This window comes from Uloborus diversus, chromosome 7 (genome assembly GCF_026930045.1).
Source record: "Uloborus diversus isolate 005 chromosome 7, Udiv.v.3.1, whole genome shotgun sequence".
Taxonomy (NCBI): Eukaryota; Metazoa; Arthropoda; class Arachnida; order Araneae; family Uloboridae; genus Uloborus; species Uloborus diversus.
In genome coordinates, this window is record NC_072737.1 from 26,545,506 (window position 1) to 26,570,005 (window position 24,500).

General features: G+C 34.3%; 1 protein-coding gene across 1 annotated transcript in view; it reads right to left on the reverse strand.

Moving 5' to 3' along the window:
• Positions 1 to 2,386: 2,386 nt before the first annotated feature.
• LOC129226343 (uncharacterized) overlaps positions 2,387 to 24,500 on the reverse strand; it is a 144,326-nt gene continuing 122,212 nt past the window's right edge. The window contains exons 14-21 of the mRNA XM_054860944.1: positions 23,688 to 23,897; positions 22,545 to 22,814; positions 19,355 to 19,561; positions 15,740 to 16,033; positions 13,927 to 14,142; positions 9,350 to 9,564; positions 8,092 to 8,323; positions 2,387 to 2,391 (exon numbers count right to left, since the gene is read on the reverse strand). Of these exons, the coding sequence (XP_054716919.1) occupies positions 2,387 to 2,391; positions 8,092 to 8,323; positions 9,350 to 9,564; positions 13,927 to 14,142; positions 15,740 to 16,033; positions 19,355 to 19,561; positions 22,545 to 22,814; positions 23,688 to 23,897 (1,649 nt within the window). The remainder of the gene's footprint in view (positions 2,392 to 8,091; positions 8,324 to 9,349; positions 9,565 to 13,926; positions 14,143 to 15,739; positions 16,034 to 19,354; positions 19,562 to 22,544; positions 22,815 to 23,687; positions 23,898 to 24,500) is intronic.

Sequence of the window (24,500 nt, forward strand, 5' to 3'; positions counted from 1 at the left end):
TGGCAACGCCAAATAAAACATCAATAATTTTAATGGAGATGAGGATTATTCGAACTTAAGATTTTTAACGACTTGTAACTTTTTTCCTTTGGAGATAGAAGCTCAGTTTTTCGACCATAAGTCGAGTTAGATCTGGAGTAAAAAAAAGTCACTCTTTTCATTGGTGTCAAAAAGAAAACTGTGGAACAATTCCTTCGCTTTTTACTGATAGATTTAATGAAGAAAGTAGTGCCTAAATTTTAGCTAAGCCTAAAAAAGTTCGAGCCAAAAACGCAAATAACTCCCGCCGTACTTAAGTTAGCGCATTGAAACAAATTGCGTAGAACGCGGAAAATTCTACCCTTTCCAACAATATATAATATTAATATATTCAAGTAATTTTTCGCCCATTTCATAGGCAATAATAGGCAATTTACGCAAACTTTGAGCTTAAAAAAATAATTACAAAAAACTAATTCGAATTTTAAAAAATAAGACCCCAGGTGCACACCCCCGGAACTCGAAGTAATTTTGTACAAAATTTCTAGGCTGTAGGTGCTATGGGGTCTCCTGGACGCACGTCCGCCGCGGTCTTCCTTCCAGAATTTCTTTGAAACCTTACCTTTTTTTAGTGTGAAAAGAGAAAAAGAGATAAAACCAAAGATTGCGAAGCTATCTTCGGGGGTTGGTGAGCCTTAGCGGCAGGGGGCAGAGCTCCCTAGTAATTATAAAAAGCAACATCTGCTGTTATTGTTCGCTTAACATACTAATGTATGTTTACATACTTATGTTATTTTACAAATAAATGGAAACCTAGTAATTTTTGCTTCACTTCGAAGCTTATAGATACCTTATCTCAGAAAAAAAATCAAAATAAAACGAAACTAGTCATGAAGTAACTTAATATTTAAGAAAAATACGACTTTTTGAAAACGCATCATTTAGAAATTAACGTAGTAAGCATTGGGAGCTACTCTTAGTAATATTTTGGCATTCCGCAAGAAAATGCATTTTATTCTCTGTTAATAATGAATAAACTCACTTGAATCCAACAGTATCAACGGCAAAATATTTTCAAAATTGAGGAATATTTACAAGAAAAATCTTTAACTGCATTGCATACTTTTGCAATACTCACACCTCAAGACAACTACGATCGGTGTTGTGCATATTTAATTGTTTATTTTATTTATAAAAAAGCATATTAAGTAAGAAGATAAAGGCGACTCAATTCTATTAATGATTTTAGAATTTTAAGGAGTAGACGAAAGAGTCAAAGAGAAGGTCATAATGTAACAAAAGTACATCAAACACATTTTTATCGAGTATTAAATACAGGGTTGTTTTAAAATGAATAGCGGGGTTTTAACATGTTATAATATTTATTACACCAAACTTACAGCCACAAGTGATATATCAAATGAAAGAGAAACTCAAACAGTTTCTTGTTGGTTGGCATCAGTGCGCATGCGCGTGGAATGTTTCTGCTGCAATCCGCTAGAAAGCGCTTGTAGCAAAGATGGCGACTAAAGAACAGAAAGCGTTTTGTGTTTTACAGTTTGCAAAGACGGACTCTGCTGTTACTGTGCAACGTGCGTTCCGGATTAAGTTCGGTTGTGATCAACCAGGTGATAACAACATTCGCTGGATTGGCCGTAAGGGACCTAATGACAGGGCTTGTTTCCCATGGCCTCCACGGTCACCCGACCTAACGCCGTGTGATTTCTATCTTTGGGGGTTTATTAAGGACCGTGTGTAAGAACATAGGTAAGTCTGGCCTCCACTGCCAGCCGACCTTCCCGAGTTAAGGAACAGGATTGAAACAGCTGTTGCAGCAATTACTAATGAGACACTCACCAAAGTTTGGTAAAAACTCGCATATCGGCTTGACGTGTGCCGAGTGACGAATGGTGCTCACATTGAACACTTGTAGGCTATTATGTAAAACTGTTTGCGTTTCTCTTTCACTTGATATATCACTTGTGGCTATAAGTTTGGTGTAATAAATATTATAACATGTTAAAACCCCGCTATTAATTTTGAAACACCCTGTATAATATATGAATAAAGAACAGAAAAGTATGTATTTTACTCGTTAGAGAAACGTTTAGCTTGATCTTTATTTCGGTTTAGTAGATTGCAAAGATGACTGTCACTCATTTTGCATGCATACTTGGTTTCTTTTCTTCGAATGTTTTAGAAGAAATATATCATTAAAAGATTCTTGAAGTGTGAATAATGCTGCACTGCACAAAATAACAAGTTTAACAAATAAAAATAATTTGTATGCAGAACTTTTTCCAGCAAATGAAGGATAAAAATGAAATTTCGATATGAAAAAAATGTAATTAATGAACACATTTCAAGCACAAGGAAGTAGAACTGTTTCTCACTGCTTTCATCCCTTTCATTCTGGAAAAGAAATGAAAAGTCATTCTTCAAAAATAGAAACATTTTTGTTTATTTTTGAAGATCAAGAAGAAGTTTCACAGCCACCACAAGTGCACAGAAGAATACAAATCAACAGTATAGCAAATGATGGATAAATTTTTAAAGTACTTACATTTCTTTCAAAAGAACGCATACAATAAATTGCGGGTAACGAAAAGTAATATTGCGAATGCATACATTTTATGTCAATATGGAACATCAGTCAATTTCCATGTCGAAAATTTTATTTATTGTTATGAGAAATGAACAAACAAGAAATCTCTACATTAGAACAAACCTTGATAGGTGAGCGTTGTACATGCAGGTATGTAGCTATAAATTCATAGTTCAAGAAAAAAACTTCTAGACTTAGTATTTGTTAAAGTATTATGTAATAATATCACGGAACTCTTCCCAGCACGTTAAGAAACTGAATTATAAGATTCAACATGGGATTTTTCAACTACACGACGCCTGTAAAAGTTTGGTACAGTAAAATACACAAAGTTCCTTTTTACACCCTAGTGTACATGTGTCTGTTGAATCACTGTAAAAAATTGTGTGCAACCTTACTCCAAAAAATCAGTGGCAGCTTAGCTGCCCTGAGAGAAATGAAGTTTTGAAAAATGAGTACATTAATGCTTTCAAATTTTCATGAAACCTTATTGTTTCAAATATGAGTACCCATGTTTTCAAATAGTGTGCTGAATTATTTCATTCTCAAAAAGGAGTACATGATACTGGGTTTTGAAAATATTCCGTATTCAAAAATGAGCACAAATATCTCAAAAAATGAGCACACGTATTGATTTGAGTGTTTGATGAGTATTTGAATGTTTTAAGTTTGAATACCACGTAGTCGGAGCCATTTTGACTAGCCTTATGTTCAAATTCGAGTACTTTTTCGTCATTTTTGAAATTGTTGTTTTTAGAGTTTGCCTCCACTGCTCTGGGGTAACTCAACTGATATAACTGGTGTAAAGTTACACATCGCTTGTGGAAGGTTACACCACGATAATGTAACTATAGCGTAACGTCTCACTAAAATATGTGTAATTTTACACCTGAATGTTCTGTATGCTTACAGAGAAATTGCTTAAAAGGTTACACATTAGCCAAAAATTAGTTTTCATCTGACTTCCTTGAACGGGTACTCATTTTTAATTGTAGGTAGACTTATACTTCAAACTTTCTATTCGATAGTTTAAAATATCCAGATATTTTAAATGATCAAGCAATAATTTATATCTATACGTTTTAAATTGAAAGTATAAAAACAAATTAGTAGGTTACAATTCTTGAAATGTCCTCTTATACCTGAATATAAAAAACTCATGCTATAAATCCCTTATATTTTGTCTTCCTGACAGCTTTTGCTTTCAGTTATTGCATATTCAATATTTATCAAGTTCACTATTTTTCACCCAACAAATATACACCAATTATTTATTTATTTTAATACACAAATAAGACATATTATTGCACTAAGAGAGGAAATAATGCCCGGTGCCCGAACCCACAATGTATGTCAATGTGTTTTCGTATTGCTAATAAGAATTTACCAGATATCCACCGAAGATGTTCTTTACGCACGCGCTTTGAATTCTACACAAACCAGGGCCGGATTAGTCATAGAGCAGAAGTAGCAAATGCTACGGGCCCCGCGCTATGAATTCCAGAAAAAGACTACTTTCCGCACTTTAATCCGTTTAAAGGTATCTCTATCTTTCTCTTTTTATTTAGATCTAGCTTTTCTAAATACTCAAGCAAATTAAAAATCTAATTTTTTTTCGTTCGATTGCTTCCCAGAAATTTCTCTCAACTGATGTCTTAAAAACGCAATTTTAGTTGATCTTTCTTAGTGGAAGGAGAAAAAGCTCCATTAGGTCAAAAAAGTTTCAAAACTGACCTAAAAATTACTATTTTGGGCAATGTTTTTAGAACGGAGAATTAGATTTCCCCTGGTTTTTTTTTTCTTTTTTTTCAAAACGAAATCAATTTTAAGGTAACTTAAGAAATTTAAAGGAGTTAGGGTCCTAAAACTTTCAGCTATTCAAGGCTTTAAAAAAAGGAAAATTTAGGTTGTTTGATAACAATAGAGGATAGGGGAAGGGGTTTTTTCCTGAAATTGTGTTCAGAACTGAAGTTAATTTTAGACTATCTTTGGGAGGAAAGGCATTGAGGGATCGTCTCATGGTACAGCTGAAAACAAAATTTCAAGCTACGTGGGATTATTAGAAAAAGGGAACTCCCCCAGAAACAATTCTGACGCGGTTTTAGATTATCACTGGAGACGTTTTCAGGGGGGGGGGGGGGATACGGGTTTGCTTCGTAAAATGTTAGAAACTGAATTATTTCAAGACGCAGGCTATCTTTAATTTTAGCTTTAGGTAAAGAGTGGTGGTTTGAAGCCTTTCCCCTCGAATGTTGAGAAGCTGGCAAGTAAATGGGTATTCTCCTTTGGAATTTTTTTGAAATTTTAAAATCGAGATGGTTCAAGGGCTTTCTCCGGAATTTTTCGGGCATTTGGGGTCTAAAAATTTAAGAATTTTTGTTGATAGCCGGAGAAGGAGGATGCTGAAACTCTTAAAACACAAATCCTAAAACCACATTTCAAAGTTCCCCTTGAAGCATCCCCTTGGCGATGTTAGACAAGAGATGGGAAAGGGTTATTACCATCCAGAAATTGTTTGAAAGTAGCTTTCTTCTTGAAGCTTTCGAAATTGGAGTCCTGAAAAGGTAATTATTAGTCATTCTAAATCCTCTTTGGTTACTTAACTTCATGTCAATTTATCACCCTCAAAATACCCACCCCTCTCCCCGCGACACGAGTCCGTAGATCCGGCACTGTAAGCAATAATGAGCAAAATTAAGAGATCATGATAGAAGAAAAGAAAAAGATTCTGAGACTTTACACTTATGTTGAGCGAAATAAATAAATTATTAAGAGAATATTATTTTTTGATGAACTAATATAATTATGTGTAAAAGAAAGACTTTAAATATCGTTTTTAATTTTTTCCTCTGAGTGGGAGGGAACTAAAAAGCTTCCGCGCATGCCCCGAACCTAAACCATTTCTTTTGCATCATCAAAGGTAGCCAAAAATTTTTATTTGAACTTGAAATTCAGAAAAATTCACGAAGAAAATTGTTAAACATAATCGAAAATCCGCTAAAACTGTTTTCTGGAACGTTTTGAAAAATTTCCACGGATGTATTCCCGAGGTCGATCCCGTCCTATAACGTCGTCTAATAAAGTGGCCTACAAGTGCGTATTTTGGACTATAATTTCAAAAAAATTCTGTGGAAGTGTACCCCCTCCATTATTGTTAACGATGGTCTAAAATGTACTTTTTAGATTTCAACTTCGAAAATTTTCCGGTTTGCCTTGGAGAGTGCCTGAACCCCATCCCATACCGAAACGTAACCCGCGATGGCCTACAATCTATCACGTTTTCACAACTTCACTTTCGAGAAATTTCCTGGAGATGGCTTTCGTGAACTCCGCCCCAAAATCACCAAAAAAGGTAAAAAAAAACTTCCCTTTCAAAGAATAAAATTTCGAGATTTTTTGCTTAAAATTGTGTTTTTAGATTAATAATACGTAATAAACTCGAAAATTTTCCAATGGACCTCCTTGAACACTCCTCTTCCCTCTCTCTACAACATCATAAAAGATAATCTACAGTTTTATTTAAGGCTTCAGTTTTAAGAAACTGCCTGGAGAGAGTCGTTGTGAACCCAAATTTTTTCCTTTGATCTTACCATCTTACCGAAGATAGGATGCAATCGCGTTCTTTGACTTCAGTTTCTCCAAATGATGACCTACAAATCTTCTCTTCCTAATATCAGCAGGAGTCGTTATAGAAGTGAGTTTTTAGTATTGAAATATCGAAAATTTTCCGGGGGTAAGACCCCGAACTTTTATATCATCCAAAAATTGCATTTTTTGAATTTAAAGTTTAAAACGTGTAGTAACGGGAAGACAAGGAGCAATATAAGAGGGTCCTAACCGCCGTAAAGCTCTAAAATTATGTCCACATTTATGTATTCATGCGGTTTATAAGTGCACCTCCCATATCCATGAAAAAGAGCTCTATTGTTTACTATATCATGCAAAATCGAGGGCTCCTTGGAAACATTTGCTACGGGCCCCGCGCTGGCTTAAAAAATCAAAAAAAGTGAGTCAAAATAAAGGATCATCGGACTTATTCCCTTCTTGTTAATAGTATTGCCATAGTTTTATCATGTACATAATAGAACTTGTTGTAGTGAAACAAAAAGGGATTGGCCGACATTGATGACGGTCCAAAAATCTTACCTAGGCAAGTTCTTGGAATATTTCCTTGAAAGTATGAATGGAGATTTGTCGGACAAGCGTTGCAAGACGTCTGCCCTGGACGGAGTTGAAAACTGCCGGAAGGACAAGGCACGCACTCGCCCTCCAACTCTCTGGTTCCGCTGGGACATTGAACTGAAAATGAAGAAAAACATTTCAAAAAAAACGAGTTGATGTGTGCATCACATGAGTTCCTTTTACTCCAGTTTTAATATCATTTTCCCATTATTGGATATTTTAATGTGATTCAATAATTTACTCTCACGGTAATTAAATATCACCACCAGTTGCCAAATTGAAAGCAGATTTTTTTAAAAAAAAATCGCCAGATTTGTCGCCAACTTGGTGACAAAACTTGGCGACCAAAAGACTAGCGATATATTGCCAAGTGTCCGCCAAAATATAACACCATTTGAGTATAATACATCGAAATTAACAATGATTTCCCCCAAAAAGGGGCAAAAGACCCCTTTAGAAACACCCGAATGTAACCAAAACGGGAGGTGCACAATTAGATCCCACTAGGAGTCTACTTACCAAATTTCAACTTTCTAGGACATACTTTTCTTGAGTTATGCGACATACATGCGCATATACGCACATACTTACATACACACGGACGTCACGAGAAAAGTCGTTGTAATTAACTTGAGGAATGTCGAAATGGATATTTCGGGTGTTTATACGTATAGGCACTTATCCGGTGGTCGGGTTGAAAAACAACTCAACATTGATTCGGGGGTGAGCAAAAGGGAAATTAGGGCCGAATTTTGAGTGAAAATTTTTTCGCGAATACACTTCTTTTTTGTAAAAGGAAGTGAAAATAGCAAAGTATAGTACTTATACATGAAATATACTGCCAGCTCAGTCGTTCCAGCCGAGGACTGCAGTATTGTGCTTATTAGCACTCATCAGCCCGGCAGAGGAAGGGACTGAGCTGGAGGTAGAAAACCTCTTAAGGAAGCCAAGAGTGCCGAACAAACTGGTAGTTAATATAGAATTGGCACTGACCAGAGGAGTGACCGAAGAAATGGTTCGGTTCAACTAGTTGAACTGAACTATAGTTGAACGCGAAATTTTGTTATGTCAGGGAAATTAAACACTGGACGTTTACACATATTATTCACAAGTTTCGTTACGTATGGATTTTTCCCACTTGTCACTCCCCTCTCTTTCGTTTAACCTGTATGTTTTAGGCGATTTCTAAGTCATACATACTTAAAGTTATTTTAGTTCATAATATTTTTTTAACACCTCCTACGTTATAAAACACGTGTAAAAGGCACAAAATTTCAAATATCACTATGTATTACACTTGACGTATTTTTGTTTTGAATAGTTACCGCATTTATCTGTTCTTTCGTCAGCAGCGTATCCTCGTTCGTGACATGCAAGTCTTATAAAACCTTTACTGAAGGAGTTCTGTAAAAGTTGCAGTTCGAGTTTTGAAATTTCTGATCTGAATTCTTCATCCATCTTTATCGCATCTTTAGTAGTTTTCAAAATAATTTCCAATTGCTTCTCAACTTCAGGCGTTTCGCCGCTAGTTTCGAAGTCTGATGGATTAAATGCAGTCTAAAATTGAAAAAAAAAGACATTGTTATTTTATATAATTTGTAAACGATACCAATAACATGCATAAAATGTCATCCAAAAATTATGCATGAAACAGATTAAGATAGAAATATTTTACTTATATTTTAGAATGAAAAGTATGTATCAAGTGACATGGGTGAAAAGCATGCTCTGTTCCCCTGCAATTGTTAAGTAGAGGCTTGTATTTTTCTCCCCCGCAGTTTGTTCTCCCGAGGGCTTCTACTCATTAAATTTTCGGTCAGATTCTTGCTAGCAGATATCACTATATCGTCGTCTCAAAGCGAGAGTAGGATATCTTACTGTTATTCTTAGGATTAGACATCTTAGGGGCCATTCATTAATTGCGTAAGAGTCCCGAAGGAGAGGAGGTTTTTTTTGGGGGGGGGGATTCAATACGTAATATTCTTACATAATATTTTCCAAGTCTATATTTTATATTAGAATTCACGTGGTCAAGTGGTTTGGCAGGGATACTATTTCATTTGCATCTGGAGCGTAGAAAACGTATTAGGATGAGCTGTTTTTTCCTTGTTTTACAAAGAATGAATAGTGTAAAATATAGTAAAAGAATCGCACTATGTATGGCATGTTTTATTTTAATTAGTAATGCATCATGTACAAAAAATAACTTTTTAGTAACTATTTCTTAACACAAAAAGGTTTACAAATAATTTAATTAATAGTGCATTTAATAACGATTCCAGTAATGTAAGATTCGTTATTTTATTATTTTGAAAAACGAATGGAGGGGGGGGGTGAAAAATCATACGCATCCTTACCAGGCGGTAGGGGAGTCAAAAGTTCCCAAAATCATGCTTACGTAATTAATGAATGACCCCTTACTGCTACTGTGCAGCGAGGATATAAAAGAGAAATATTCGTAGTTACTGCTTTTTACCTGCCCACGGCAGAGTACTAATTTCTTTTGCTGCAATTAAAATTTTCTAACACCTAAACAAAAGATGATTCTGTTACAACCAAATCCAAATGAAGAGGAATGCATACCCCTATGGTCCAAAACACCTGTAAAACATTTTCGTTTTCTTCCTCAGAACAATTTAATGTCAAATTAGTCCTGCAATCAACCAGGTCGCACATCTCCTCGTTGAACGAAATAAGTAGATTTTTTAAATCTTCATACAGGTCAGGCTTTATATCACAGTCCTTGCATAAGGCTTTGAAAGAAATCCAAACTTCAACGGACGTGTTCGGGAGTTGACCTTTAAAAGGAAAATACAGTTTAAAATTAGAAAACATTGTTACGAAGAAAAGGTATCCTTAATTCAATTGCCATGAGAGGATTAGAATTTGTGTAGATTTATATATGAGGCAGTGAGAAGCAAAAGGATGTAAGTGGACTTTTTCAAGTTTTGAATAAAACGCGTTTAAAGATAACATCCTAGGTAGGCTTTCATTATTTTTTTTTCTAAATCATGCTATACAGCAGCACCTACCAGGGCTACTAGTACCATCTCTTGCCCCAAAACAGAAGACAGGTTCACCAAAGGCGGATCCAGAAAATGTTCAAGGAGGGGGCGATTGTTTTTTACTCTTTGCTCCTTAGAACTTCAATTTCTAAAAACTTTCAAAGGAGTGTACTGAATTCCTCACTTACCCTTATGTAATCAAAGGTGTCCTACAGTTGTTTCTTTTAAAAAAATCCATCAAAACATATCCTTAAAACTATCCCGAATGTCATCTAAGATCGTCCAAAATTGAAATTTTGGAATTTTAATTTCGAAAAAATCCTTGTTGAACGTTCCGGCCCCATCCCCAGAGTAATAACAGATTGCGTTTTAAACACTTCAATTCCGGGAAAGAGCTCCCTTTCTTCTAACATCATCGAATATTATGTAAAATTGCGGTTTTTAAACTTTAATATTCAAAATATACATGAAGAAAGTTCCTGTCTCTCGGTTCAAGGGGGGGGGGGGGCATCGCCCCCATCGCCCCTCCCTTGTATCCGTCCTTGAGGTTCACCTACCATGTGTAATGGTTATCTCCAAATTTTTAATTTTGCCACTAGCATACCTTTTGCTTCTCACTGCCCCATATGTGTAGTAAATTTTAGAAATATTGATGGCGCAGCAATGCGAAAATGTCCCTACTAGTGAACTGTAAAAAGAAACCAGGTGTCACTGAACTAGCACTGCGGGAAATGCAAGAATTCGATGTCCTTCACTGCAAAAAAATTTATGTAACCTTACTGCATAAAATCGGTGGCAGCTTTAGCTGCCTCCACTACTCCTGAGTAACTTGGATACTCCTGACTCCTGACTCCACTACTCCTGAGTAACTGATACAACTGGTGTAAAGTTACACATCGCTTGTGGAAGGTTACACCATAGTAATGTAACTACAGTGTAACGTCGCACTCATTTCTAAATAAGATTACACAAGAATTGTATGTATGCTTACAGAGAAACTGCTTGAAAGGTTACAGATTACTAAAAATTAAGCTTTCGTCTGACTTTCTTGAACGATTTATCAACTTCATGCTTTTTAACAACCAATATACACGAATTATTTCAACATACAATATTATTTTATTTTAATACTAGTGGTACCCGCACGGCTTTGCCCGTAATAGAAAATTAAAAGGTCTTTTGGTTCACCTGTATATTTACAAATAATGTATGGTGAATTTTTCCGGCAGTTGGCTTGTACCCATGTTACGGTTCCACGGTATGGTAATTTCGTAATTAACTGGTCCATCTTATGATAATTTTTTTCTTAAAATTGGAATAGAAAAAGAACCACATCGAATTTTCAAAAAATTGCATCGAGGTGCACACCCCCATGCTACAAACTAACTCTGTGCCAAATTTCATGAAAATCGACCGAACGGTCTAGGCGCTATGCGCGTCACAGAGATCCTGACAGACAGAGAGACTTTCAGCTTTATTATTAGTAAAGATAAAAAACAAGAAATTTTTATTGCACTAACAGAGAATATGACCTTAGTGGTATCCGAACACAGAACGTTGATCTCACAGACTCGCAAAGCAAGAGCTTTTACCGTTCGGGTACCTCGATCAGTTTACGTTCCGCTAATAAGAGTTTACCTGCCCTGCGCCGATTCTGATCTTTACGCATGCTCTTTGAATTCTACTGAAACTATAGAGCAAAGTTACTCCAATAATTTGAGTTTTTAAAACAATAATGCTACAACACACTTCAGAATTCGTGTAACGTTACACCCATTAATACTGGTAAACTTACACATTTTTTTACAGTGCTTCCCATTTGATGGGAAGTACGTTTCCCTTCAAATGATGCTGCTTGTAGAATTGTGTAATCACGTAAATAAATTAACAGTCAAATTAAACCCTTTTCACAACCTTTAATCGATCTTGATTTGATAATTTGACGCGGCTAGCTACAACATTTCTTTTCATACAAAGAAACGAAACGTGAGCATAAATAACGTGGTCTCTCAAAAGATCTTTTCGTTTATGCTCTACAGTGAACTCGCGAAAATACAATTTTTTTTTCCGTATTTCGCAATTTATGTTTTCCTTCATGGTCAGAAGCAATCTTATTTCTCAGAAGTTTGCTTGTTTTCCCTGCATTTAACTATCCTGGCAGCAAAACTAGTTTTACAGCTTTCGTTTACTTATTAGAATATTCGCATTTCAGGGGTTTCGCAACAAATTTGGTTCTCAAGTAGGAGACCTTTGCTGACAAATTCTAATACAGAGACCTCACTACTGTTTGACCACGGATTGTATGTAATTTGGCAATCGGTCAAGTAAAGACGATTCCATCTGAATGAATCTGGCAGGGGAGAAGGGGAAATAGCAATGGGATATTGACAAACGTGTTTTATGTCACTAGAGCCCTGTTCATTTATTGCATTCTCTAAAATAAAATGAAGGGAAACAAAAATAGTTATTAATATGGAAACAACAAAAAGAAAATAAAATGTTTTCATTTCGTTCGGGAATGTATAAGCAAAATGGTAAGTTCAAAACTATGCTGTGAATAAATAAATCAATTATATTTTGTAGTGAAAATATAGATCGAATATACTTTAGATTAAAATAATATTGCCGTGAGCAAATTTTCATTTTTGCAAAACTGAGAAAAAATAATAGAAAGGCAAAAGTGCACATCTGTAACAAACCAACTAACATCCCTATAAACTAATAGATACGTCCATTTCCGCCTAAAAACCGGATATTAGCCTTTCCATCTAATCGATGGTCACACAGTAATAAAAGTCATGGTTCTGGAGTAAATGAAACCTTCCAAGAAAACTTAAGATACAGTAATTGAATTTCAAGGACCTTCATCCCGTGGTCAGTTAGTTATTTTTCAATCCTCATATAAATAACAGCCGATGATCGAGTAACCCGCGTATTTCAACAATAAAGCTCGCGCCACGGCATAATAATTTGATAAAATGTTTTCGTTACATTTAACATGAAGGGAAAGGCTTTATCGTGACAAGGCTGAACTCGATCCGGCAACTGAACTGTTTTACTGGTAACACTCATTTTTAAGGGGAATGAAGAAACGAAAAAAGGTCAAAAATGAACGCTACCAACAGGAATTTAGGGTTAAACCACTGGAGTTAGGGTTACAGTTTCAACTTCAGGCAATGACTTCGTTCAAATGGAGAAGCAATTTTTACCAGTCATACCTTGATGGGCGACTTTCTAGTTATGACATACATTTTATGGTTGTATTACCTTTAATTTCAATAAAATTAAAGGTAATATAATAATAATTCAATCATTTTAGTTTAATTTTTATATAATTAAATGACATAAAATTAAATCGAATCTAAGATATTAAAAATTTTTAAAAATCAAATACGACAAAAACTTGCCTGAAACGTTGCGCATATCTTTTAAATAAAAATGGCCTTTAAGCAAAAACTGAATAACATCAAAAGCATTCGATGGTGACTAAAAGCTAGCCAAAAAGAGAGGGTAGGATAAGCCAACTGCTGGCCTCATTACCAACCTTAGATGAAAAGTCGTCAAACCAAATTCAACGGATTCAACTCCAATTAATGAAAACCACGACTTGGAGAAAAGATAGAAATAAATAAATTAAATCTATAAAAAGCACACATAAATAGCATTTTTTGTTAAAAAATAAAATCGTTGGCAACTTCTCCTTTCAGGTAAGAAACAAAATAAAAAAATATCAAAAACAGTCCCCCCCCCCTCTTTTTTTCGTTGCCAGAAATATAGTAGTTAAATTGAGAATTAAATTTCTTTAAATGAGAGTTAAATTTCTTCAGAATGAAAAGAAAATAAAACTCAACAGCCCTTTTTTTTTCAATAATAATATTACTGGTGTTTAGATATGAAGGTTTGTAACTCTCTCGTAGGCATTAAATAGCAATTTTTAATATTATTCATTTTAAATCCAGAAGCACGAGCCTGCACTAAAGTAAAAATGCCATCTACATTGTCTTAAAAACATACGAATCATAAAAAAAAATCATTGATCATGATCATAGACTGGTAAACTTTTAACTGAAATAGAAAAGCACAAAACATAACTTCAAAAAAGGTACGATTTTATGAAAATATTACTAAGTAGAAATTAGAAACTCAAGATCATACCAAGACATTCTGGAAACTTCGATGTATTATAAATTCTCTGAAAATCCCATAATCCATCAGTTCCGTCACACTCTATTCCACGTTGTAAAAGATCTTGGTATTTAGAAGAAAATCCATAACCTTCGTTACATCTTACAGCACAAATTTCCTTGCCTCCGTCGTCAGTGCAATTCAATGCTCCGTTATGTGGCAAAGCTATTGACACACAAGGCTTGACTAAAAACAAAGAAAGAAATTCCTCTGAAATTTCACACATCAAAACTAAATTCTAACGTAAAGGTTGACTTTTGAGTAAAAATATTCAAATTATATTAAATTATGTTAAAAAAAAATTTTAACATATTACGGATCGCTCAAATGAATCTTCCTTTTTTTTTTTTCATTTCATCCACTGGCCCTTAACGAGAATTGCCATATTTTTACATTAATAATATAATAATACACCGCCAGCTCAGTTATTCCACCGAGGACCGCAGTTTCGTGCTTTTCAGCACTCATCAGCCTGGAGTAGGAAGCAAATGAGTTGGGGGCGGAAAACCTCTTAAAGGAGCCAAGAGAACCAAAAAAAAAAAAAAAACTCGTAGCTAATGTAGAATTAGCACACCATACGAGTTAGGTGGGCTACCGGAGGTCAATGGCCGTCCCTCCCACTGAAGAACTACTGTTTTGACATCTCAGTGGGCCTGGTTTTGTTATTGTTTTTTTTTAACTTTGTATTAAGTATACACCCTTTGCCTCTCTCCCCCCGCCCGGGAGAATTCCAAATGACGGACCTGGATACCGTTTTTTATACATATATAATGTTTTAGTGAATTTATTTTCTGTCTTAAACGTTCGTAGCCTTTACTGAAAATTTTCGCGGGAATTTTGATATTAATGTCCATTTACATTTGAGCGGTCCACAATGTGTTACGACACCCAGCTCTGTAAAACCATAGTCAAACGCCCAAACCATCGATCAAAGAATTCAACAACCAAAATCAGGAGGCTTCAATCGGCGATTCCGATGCGTAACTGATCTTCAACTTGAATGAAAAATAAAGCCGTTAAGAACTTGAACAGTCGTATTCCCCAGCAGATTTGAACCTCTCTCAAAATACGCTGACAACCAATTGAAGCCTTCCTTTAACCTATCAAAATGGCTTCATTTTGGGCTTCAAGTGTTTGATGGAGGTTTTTATGATGAAATAAAAGAAATAAAACAGTTAGTTAATGTAAGGTGTGTTAGAAATCCTGTTTCAGTAAATTTTAACTATGAAATTTTTTAAACACATGTTTAACAACTCTTTTCAATAAAGCTTTCTGAAAATCCATTCACCTATTACAGTACGATTTATATATGATTTATAATTCCCCGTTAGCTTCAATGCTAACTTTTTCTAAACTGTTAAAAAAAGGAAACCTTTCAAACTAAAAAATGAAACATGCGAATGAGATGTCTTAACAAATATCATTCGAACAAAATTATTTGTTCCAATCGGACCATTCCTTCAAGAGACAAACGGGAAAACAATCACACCAAGGTCAAACAATCACACGATTCCCCCCCCCCTTCATTTTTTTTTTTGCAAAATATTTCCTTAATTAATTTATGGTAATTTATTATTTATTTTGCTTTTATAAACTTTTCTCAGATATTTAAAACTATTTTTCTTTTCTTTTTTTTAATTAGCTGTTTGTTCAAGTAAGATGACGAAAATTAACTGATACATTACTTTCACAACAGTTACACCTAGTTTAAAACATTTTTCATTCATTCAATTAAAAATTTTGAAAAAAAAAAGAAACATGCAAGCATAACAAAACTGCTTACAAGGCGGAAGTCCATCTTCATCAAGGGCGAGATCATCAACGGTTAATTCATCTTCTTTTTCTTCAAAAACTTCTAAGTTGTATGAACACTCGAAGATTGTTTCCAGCTCCTCATCTGTTGCTTTGCAAGCAATATTATGCTCACCGAAGTTCGTAACAAATTCAGGGTAGCAACTGACTTTGCTTGGTGTGTTTCGCGCTGTCAAGAACGAAGGAACTGGTACCGATATTTCTTTCAAATTTGTGATATTCAGCCTCTGATCAGTACATCCAGGGTTTCCAATAGGTGGAGCCGCTAATGAAAAAATGTATTTTTCTGCAGGTTACGAAAAATGTAAGGTATTTTTAAAACAAAAATCAGAGCAATTAAGTGCATGGAATAAAAAGCAACGTTATAAGCAGTGGCAAATTTGCATGTTTGGAGGTCCATCTCAATACACTATTAACTGCCCCTTGAAGAAAAAAACTACATAAAGTACTTCTCATGAACGTTTTTGAAGCCCTTAGGTCACTATGTCTTGGCGCTCCTCGCAACTGCAATATTTGCTATATGGTAAATCCGCCACTGATTGTAACGTCAAAAAATATTAAACAATTATTATAAATGCAGACACGTGTTTCCCGATTACTGCTAGTATTTCGAACCTCACACAATTTTGCAAAGAAACGGCAGTTGCTTGAATAACACTCAACTTTACCTTCAACACAAGCGTAATTATTAGCTTCACTGTTGAAATCTTAAAAAATAAAAATAAAAAAAAAGCAGATAGAAATTTGATGAAGGGAGATCGGGTGATTGTGATGGTAACGGGACTAAAAAGCAACTTTTCGTTAAAACAACATTTTAACGAAAACCCTACACATTAGGCTGTTGCACTTTGTATCTGCACATCACCAGGTAGAACACTTCACTGTTGCAAAATGGGAATGATGTAGTATGCCAACACTAAATCATTACGAGTATTTACCGCCGCACATATTCGTAAGCATCATGGAGTAAAATATTATCGAAAAATGAAGGTTCAAAACATCGAGTACTACAGTGATTTTTCCACGACCTAACGGAAGTGCGACAACGATCATTACGATTTGAAGTACTTGGGTGTTTTCAGTTCTCTAAATTCAGGTTATTACTCAACGGGAAGTGCATATCTCGTTTGTATATAAAATGGGCAAGAGCTAGATGCTATGGGAAGGAAACTGAATGAAGAACTGATTGGCAAAATTCTATTGTAGTTAGATATTGTTCACTTGTACCATCTGATGAAGCTAAACCTCGTACGTTAGACGGGTAAAAGCAGACTTTTACAGAAAATATTCCAGAAATAGTTGAGACATGAATAACACAGACAGTTCGCAAATACAGTAGCACGTCCTTAATTCGAAAGCCAAAAGTCCTTGACTTCAAGAATCCGAACTACTCCCCTGAAGTTTTAATAAACAGCTCCATAATTGCTAAGGAACGGATTCATTTCGTTAAATAAATAATCATATATACAATGATTTAAGATTGAAACCAAATACATATGTTACAGTGGTGGAGTATTATATTGACTACGCAAAATGGTACGCATCTCACCAAACGGGAAATCGGACTAAATCGGAATGAGAAAAAAATGAAGTTCGACAGAGAAGCAAAAAAAGTTGATTCCCGATGTAAGCATGGAGGATATCAGTTTCTCAGTGAGGAACAGATGAAGTAGTGTATTTTGCAGAAACAGCAAACGCTACTCATTTTCACCTTTTGTTCTGTGATGTAACAATGAGTGTAATTTTTCTCTTTATATTAAAAAAAAGTAAGGTAAAAGAAATTGTGAAAGGAATTCTGTGGCGGGCCTGCGTCCAGGAGACCCTGTGGAGGACTTATTATTTTTGCAGATTCAGTTGAATTTGCATGTAACTTTACTTTATACTTAAAACTTTAGCCACCGAGTGCGTGGCAACAGCAAAACATTTATTTATAAGCGAGTCGCTTTTTCGCTAGATGCGGTCTCCTACTTGCATGCCTGCTGGTGGCAGGATGTACGATGCCTATATTTTTAAATTGTAAATAAAAGAATTTTATTTTATATTCAAGTGTTCTTCATATGTTCTCATGTTCACGGCCAATTGGAGCCGCGATAACCCCTAGCAACTACAGCCTTGAAATTTTGTACAAAATTACTTTGAGCCCCGGTGGTTTGCACCTGGGGTTTGTTTTTTAAATTTCGAATTAGTTTTTCGTAATTATTTTTTTAGCTCAAATTGCCTATTAAAGGGGTGAAAAATTACTTGCACGTATTAATATTATATATCGTTGGAAAGCGTGAAATTTTCCGCGTTCCACGCAATTTGTTTCAATGTTCTAGCTGAATTACGGCGAGAGTTATTCACGTTTTAAGCTCGAATTTTTTAAGGCTTACTAGTTAGAAGTTTAGGCTCTACTTTCTTCATTAAATCCATCAGTAAAAAGTGAAGGAATTGTCCCACAGTTTTCTTTTTGACACCATTGGAAAAAGCGACTTTTTTACTCCAGATCTATCAAGACCAATGGTCGAAAAACTAAGCTTCTATCTCCAAAGAGAGAGAAAAAAGTTACAAGACAATTTAACTCATCTCCATTCAAATTATTGAAGTTTTACTAGGCGTTGCCATAGGTACGTCTTTTAAATTTGTTTGTTCCTTCTTTATTATTCACAAATTTTAAGGGTTTCGATTTTGACGAAAAATCTTAAGCTCAACTTAATTCAAGCCCCGAGCTAAAGAGAAAATATATTACTAGAGACCACGAATATGAAAGCGACTTTTAAAACATACAAAACTCCAGTTCTGCAATGCTCGGGAGCCCCTTAGCCCTTACTACTCTGCAAGTTGGTATACAAGTTATTTTGAAACACGGGGAAAGGGTGCTTTTTGTCCCAAAAGGGAACTGTTGTTTAAAAAAAATCATTTTGCAGCCTTACGTACCGCATTACATGCATATTTAAAAAAATTGATTAAATGGCCTACTTTTTTCCTCAACGGTCTTTTCTTAGTCACTTCCGAAAATCGAACAATTTGAAAATCCTTACTTCCTATGGTCCTCATTAGTTTCAATTTTTGGTGCTCTACTACATTTTCAAAACATTTCCTAAATATTTCATAAACAGTTGCCTCTAAGATAACCGTTTGCAGTTTCAAAAATATTCCCTAAGAAGTCAACACTAGAATAACTATTGCTAATCCCTAAAAATGTACTCCAGAAATAGTCAATACTAGAATAATAACAGTCTAAATATTCTCCAGAAATTAGCACATGCTTACCACTTCCGTTGTCGTCCTGAATTTAGAATTTCAACTCCAAGTAACATTTTACAGGAAGAATCACCTTTCAATAACGAAAAATAGGTGCTGAAGTTTAAAATTTTTGAATTTCATTCACTGCAACCGTAATTGTGGGGTTTTTTTTTTTTTTTTTTTTTTTTGAGCAGTTAATAACGCCTTATTTTAAAATATTACTCAATTCCTTCATGCGATTTGTTTTCTAAGAGCCATATTTTTTCAAGATTTTATTGATTTACTTTTTAATAATGTTTGTGTTTTATACAAAATAACGTAAATGCAGTTTAAAAAAAAGTTAAGTACGCATTTTCCTCACCTTTTTCACAATCAGGAAATTTTGTCACATTCCACTGAGAGTCGAGTGTGCACATGGCAGTAGATAATGCTCTCAAGCTCTTTGGTATTACAAAACCATCATCGCATATAACTCGACAGATTGTTTTTGCCGAAATATGTTCAGCTTCGCTTGAATTGCATCTAACATGCCCGTTTGGTACAATGGGCAATGAAGCACAAGCTATTTCTGTTAACAAAAACGTTTATTATTATTAGCTAAACAATATCAACTAAGCACATAGTTTTACACGTTGATTCATAAAATCATATTGATGAAAAAATCGCTTGCTTCGTTTATACGATTTCAATTAAATTTATCGTTAAAAATGTATCACTAATATGATTTCGGTAATATTTCGTTAATATGATCATGAAGTAGAATTTTTCATTATCTTCTTGAAGATATGTATGTTTGCATTGCTCTCCACATAGTAAAACACAGAGAAATGTGTGAAAGGAATTTACTTCAGTTTTCAAAACTTAGCGTTTTTTACAGTTGAAAACTACAGAGATTTCAATATTTTGGTTGCTGTAAAAGAACTTATTTTTGCTAGCCGTAATTTTAGCAAAAATGAAGCTATTGGAGATTTTGCAAGCTGAAAATTTCGCGATGTCTTTATGATTCCAACTGAAAGTTGATTACAATTCAGAGTTAAAATATTTCGCGAGGCTGAAATTTTCAAGAACATAGCGAAAATTAAAGATTTGCAAAAAAAGAAATGCTTTTATCAGCTTGAGTAAAAACTTTAAGGCCAGTAAAAAAACTGAGAATACGGGAAAATGAAGTTAAAGGGATTTTAATATTGTTGAACTAGTAATCATTTATGTTCGTTTGAAAGAAATAACGCAATATTTAAGTTTTTTAAAGTATGCTTTTTCCAGAAAAGCAGTAGTATATTCAAAGTTAGTATTTTAGCATGAGTAACAACTTTAAGGCCACCAGTATTTTTTAAATACTAAATGTAGATTTACTTTCATAACTATCACAGCAATTAATGAAATTGTGGAAACCCTTCAACTTGCTGTTTTTTCAATAATTCCTTCGAAGTTTTGGTGCTCTTTGTGAAGATGTCGAAAGGTAAGAAGTTAACTGATCGTGAAAGAGGGCAGATTGAAGCTTTTTCTCCAACGGGGATGAGTAGCCGTACTATTGCAAAAAAAATAGGAAGATCAAAGACTGCGGCCAATAATTTATTGAAATTGAAAGACAATTAGATGGTAAAAAAATCCCGGTGGAAGACATAGAACTTTATCCTCGCGTGATGAAAGAAGTGTTTGCAAACTTACATCAACTGGGAAGTACTCAACCAGGAAACTTATTCAGGTGACAGGCTTAAAATGTTTATCAAAAAACGATATATAACAAATTTAGAAGGTGTGAAAGTTCTGCTTACATGGCAAAATTGGATAAGCCACAGTTACTGAATAGGCACAAAATAGAGCATTTGAACTTCAGCCAAAAAGTCATGACCTGGGATAACCAATGGATACAATATTTTTTTTCTGATGAAAAGAAGTGGAACTTGGATGGACCAGATGGATGGAAGTACTATTGGCATGGTTTACGAAGAGAAAAAGAAATATTCTCCAAGCGCCAATTGGGTGGAGGTTCTGTCATGACTTGGGGGTGCTTTTCTTACAATGGTATGGGCTTAATTGCGTTTGTTTCGGGTAAAATGAATTCACAAGCACATCAAAATGTCTTCCCAAGTCATCGTTTACCAAATGCTGAATTTATTTCTGGAGAAAATTGGAAATACCAGCAAGACAATGCACCTACCCATTCGAGTAACAGTACACATAATTCGTTAAAAGTCAACAATGTTGAAACTTTGACATGGCCAGCTAAGTCCCCAAATCTCAACCCAATCGAGTACTTATTTGGCGACTTAGCAAGGAGTGCTTATGCAAATGGGAGACATTTTACTTCATCAATAGAGCTGAAATCTACTATCGAAAATGAATGGTATAAAACAGATCCCAAACTTTGTCAAAAACTAGTTTCATTGATGCAAACAAAAATATTTGAAGTAATTCGAAGAAATGACTCCTGCACAAGATTCTAAATGCTTGTATTTCATTCTTCCTATGCTTTTTTCTATGTTGGCCTTAAAGATTTTACTCAGTTCCTTCAGGCTCAAATATTGATCTGTATTATTTTCGGATGATAAAATAATTACAAATGATTCTTTTGTCGTTTTTTGCTTGTATTTAATGTTAATAATTATCACTCAAATTATGTTTTGATCCCCAGTTAAAGATATGTCCGATTTCTCAAAACAATTTACTGGCCTTAAATTTTTTACTCAGACTGTATTTGTTTAGCAATCTCTACATTTCTGCTAGAAAAAAAGTCTCGCTTTTCCTTTACCTATCACGTTTCAAGAGATATTTGCATAAAATCTGATTTTTGCATCAACTTTTGCAACTTCGAAAAAAGAAAGAATTCTTTTGTAATTTTTGACTTTCGTTATGATTATTTTTTGGAACCTACAGATACATATTTATGATCACACTATCCACATACAACAGATATTTTAAATCACTCCATTGAATACTTTTCTTCTAATTCAAATATTTGCATTGTGCTTAAACGTTTGCGATGCACTATAATTGGATATAGAACAGAGACCCTTAGCGTTTACTTCCAGCATAACTTCTTACTGAACAGACTATAAGAAATTTTTACTTTTTCTTTTTGGGGGTATGAAGTCTTTCTTGTTTAGAATTTATTTTATTCATTTATTATTATTGTTACTTTTCATGTTATTTATTTTATTTTTATTTTTATTTTATTTTATTTATTTTTTTAAGTCTTTTTTTCACACCACACTATTACTGGTTTTGACATTTTGCATATCATCTAACAGGCTGCCGCCCTTTGGAGCTACTGCAAGATTTCAAATGTTTTTTGCACAATTTTGTTTCTGTTTCTGAAATTTTCAAAATGAATCTGTGCAACGAAAGAATCAAAAACATTCTTTCGTCCTTCCTTTAAAAATTCAGAAGAAAAATGTTTATGGCGACATAACTAAGAATATCTCAATTTAATAATCAATAGGTGATGAATAATAAATAAGTTATACAAATATACTTTTCAATAGTCAGTAAATTATATTAATAATCTAAAATACTTGAGAAATCAGCAGAGATACTGAAAAGAACGTTACCTTCACGATCTAATTCTGCAATGTCTGCAGGATTCTGCAAATCAAGTTTGAATGAACATGTGCTCGAAACTCTAAGTTGAGGATCATACGCCGTGCATGATATATTATGCACGTCATAACTGCTTACGTTAGACGGAATGCAGGTGATATCCAGTTTTGCTCCACTTGTAGAATCAAACTCTGGTATCGGAATATCAAATCTTTCCAGATCAGCCTCTAGAATTGTGCGATCTATGCAAGAATCTTGTTTAGGTGTTGGAGGGGTTTTGGCTACAAAAACAAGTAATGAAAGAGATTGTATTTTCTAAAAAAAGTTGCATTTAATGCAAATATTTTACATGCATCTGAGCTACAAGCTTTAGGCATAAACATACAGAATTGCTGAACTGAAAGAAAAATGCATAAGACTTAGACGCCGGGTTTATTTTACGTATATGCAAAGGATTAGCTCTTTAGGTTGTAGATATCATTTTATGTTTCTTTTTGATATGTAATTGAATTTTTTTATGAGTTGCCTCATCTATTTGGCTACGAAAATTTGAAAGTTATAAATTGCTAGCTTTCGCGCATTTCGTACGGTTTGATAGAAAACTTTGTGTGTTATGAGCGAAAAACCTGCTAATAAGATTTGTATTTTTTAAAAGAAATGCTTATATTTTCGTGTGAATATACGTCATACTTTTAGGAAAATCCATAAAACGATTTAAAATAGAAAGCAAACTAATTTCCGAAATTTACAGCTTGTTGCCAACTATATACGACGAAAAGTGATCTCAAAACTTTTGTTTATTCAATTTGTTTCTGGTCTTCTGAAGGGATGAGAAATTTAATTTTTATTGGAAAATGTTAGCTGAAGGCTACTTTTTATGTGACAAAAGTTGCAGCAGAATACTAGTCTCTTATTTCTCGAGAAATTCGTAAAAATGGTAAATTTTGAAATTTCCCAATACTTTTGGTTACATAATATACCTCACTACCATAAATAACACTTTAAAGCAAAGGTTTTTCCAAGTACATAATGGCTATGTAAGGTATACAAATTTTAAATCTTAAAAGATTTTGCTACAACAATTAATTTTCTGTATTGATTTCTACTACTTAAATATCAAAATATTGAAAACAAATAATTTCAAATATACTTACAAACACAAGAAGGATTTATAGTGCTGTTCCAGTGACCATCTAGATGACACATTTTACATGAGAAGGCTAATTGGCTGGTTGTTATGGTATATCCATCGTGACAATCATACCTACAAATACTATTTATTGGCAAAAGTGAGCTTGTCCCAAGTTCGGATGAACAATTCAAAAAACCAAAAGACACAGTTGGTAACGCCTCACATCCTTCCGCTATAAATCAAACCAAAAAAATTAGCAATAACACGTTCACTGGACAAGGAATGCAAACATTTTAAATCATCTGGAATTTATACCCTAAGATGGAAAAAAGTCAATTATTATATGTCGACTCCGACGCACTTTGACGGTGAATTCCAGGGGTATAGCAGGGGAGCTAAACGACAAAAATCAATGGAAAACTGCAAATTATGATAAGAAGATGCCACTTGATAGGAATGTTGTTTATGACTATAAAATGAAATTAAGACCCAGAGGCACTTTCAAAAACCGTTTAAAACCAAGATGGCGGCGTTTTTCAAAATGGCTACCCATATTAGAGTTTTTTTAATATATGTCGTACAAAAGAGATTTTTATATTGAATTATAGGTTTTTCAGGTCACGGATTTCATTTTGTATGTTGAAAATAAGCTAAATGTTCATTTTGGTGCTTTTTTTTAAATATTATTTTATTACTTACAAAACAGATTACGTGCTTTTCAAAGTACCAATATAAAAATAGGAAAAATATTAAATGCAAATATGTACAAAAGTATTAGTACTACGTCGTTAGTCAAACAGTGCTTCATTCTTCGCATTAATTTTAGCATAATAGT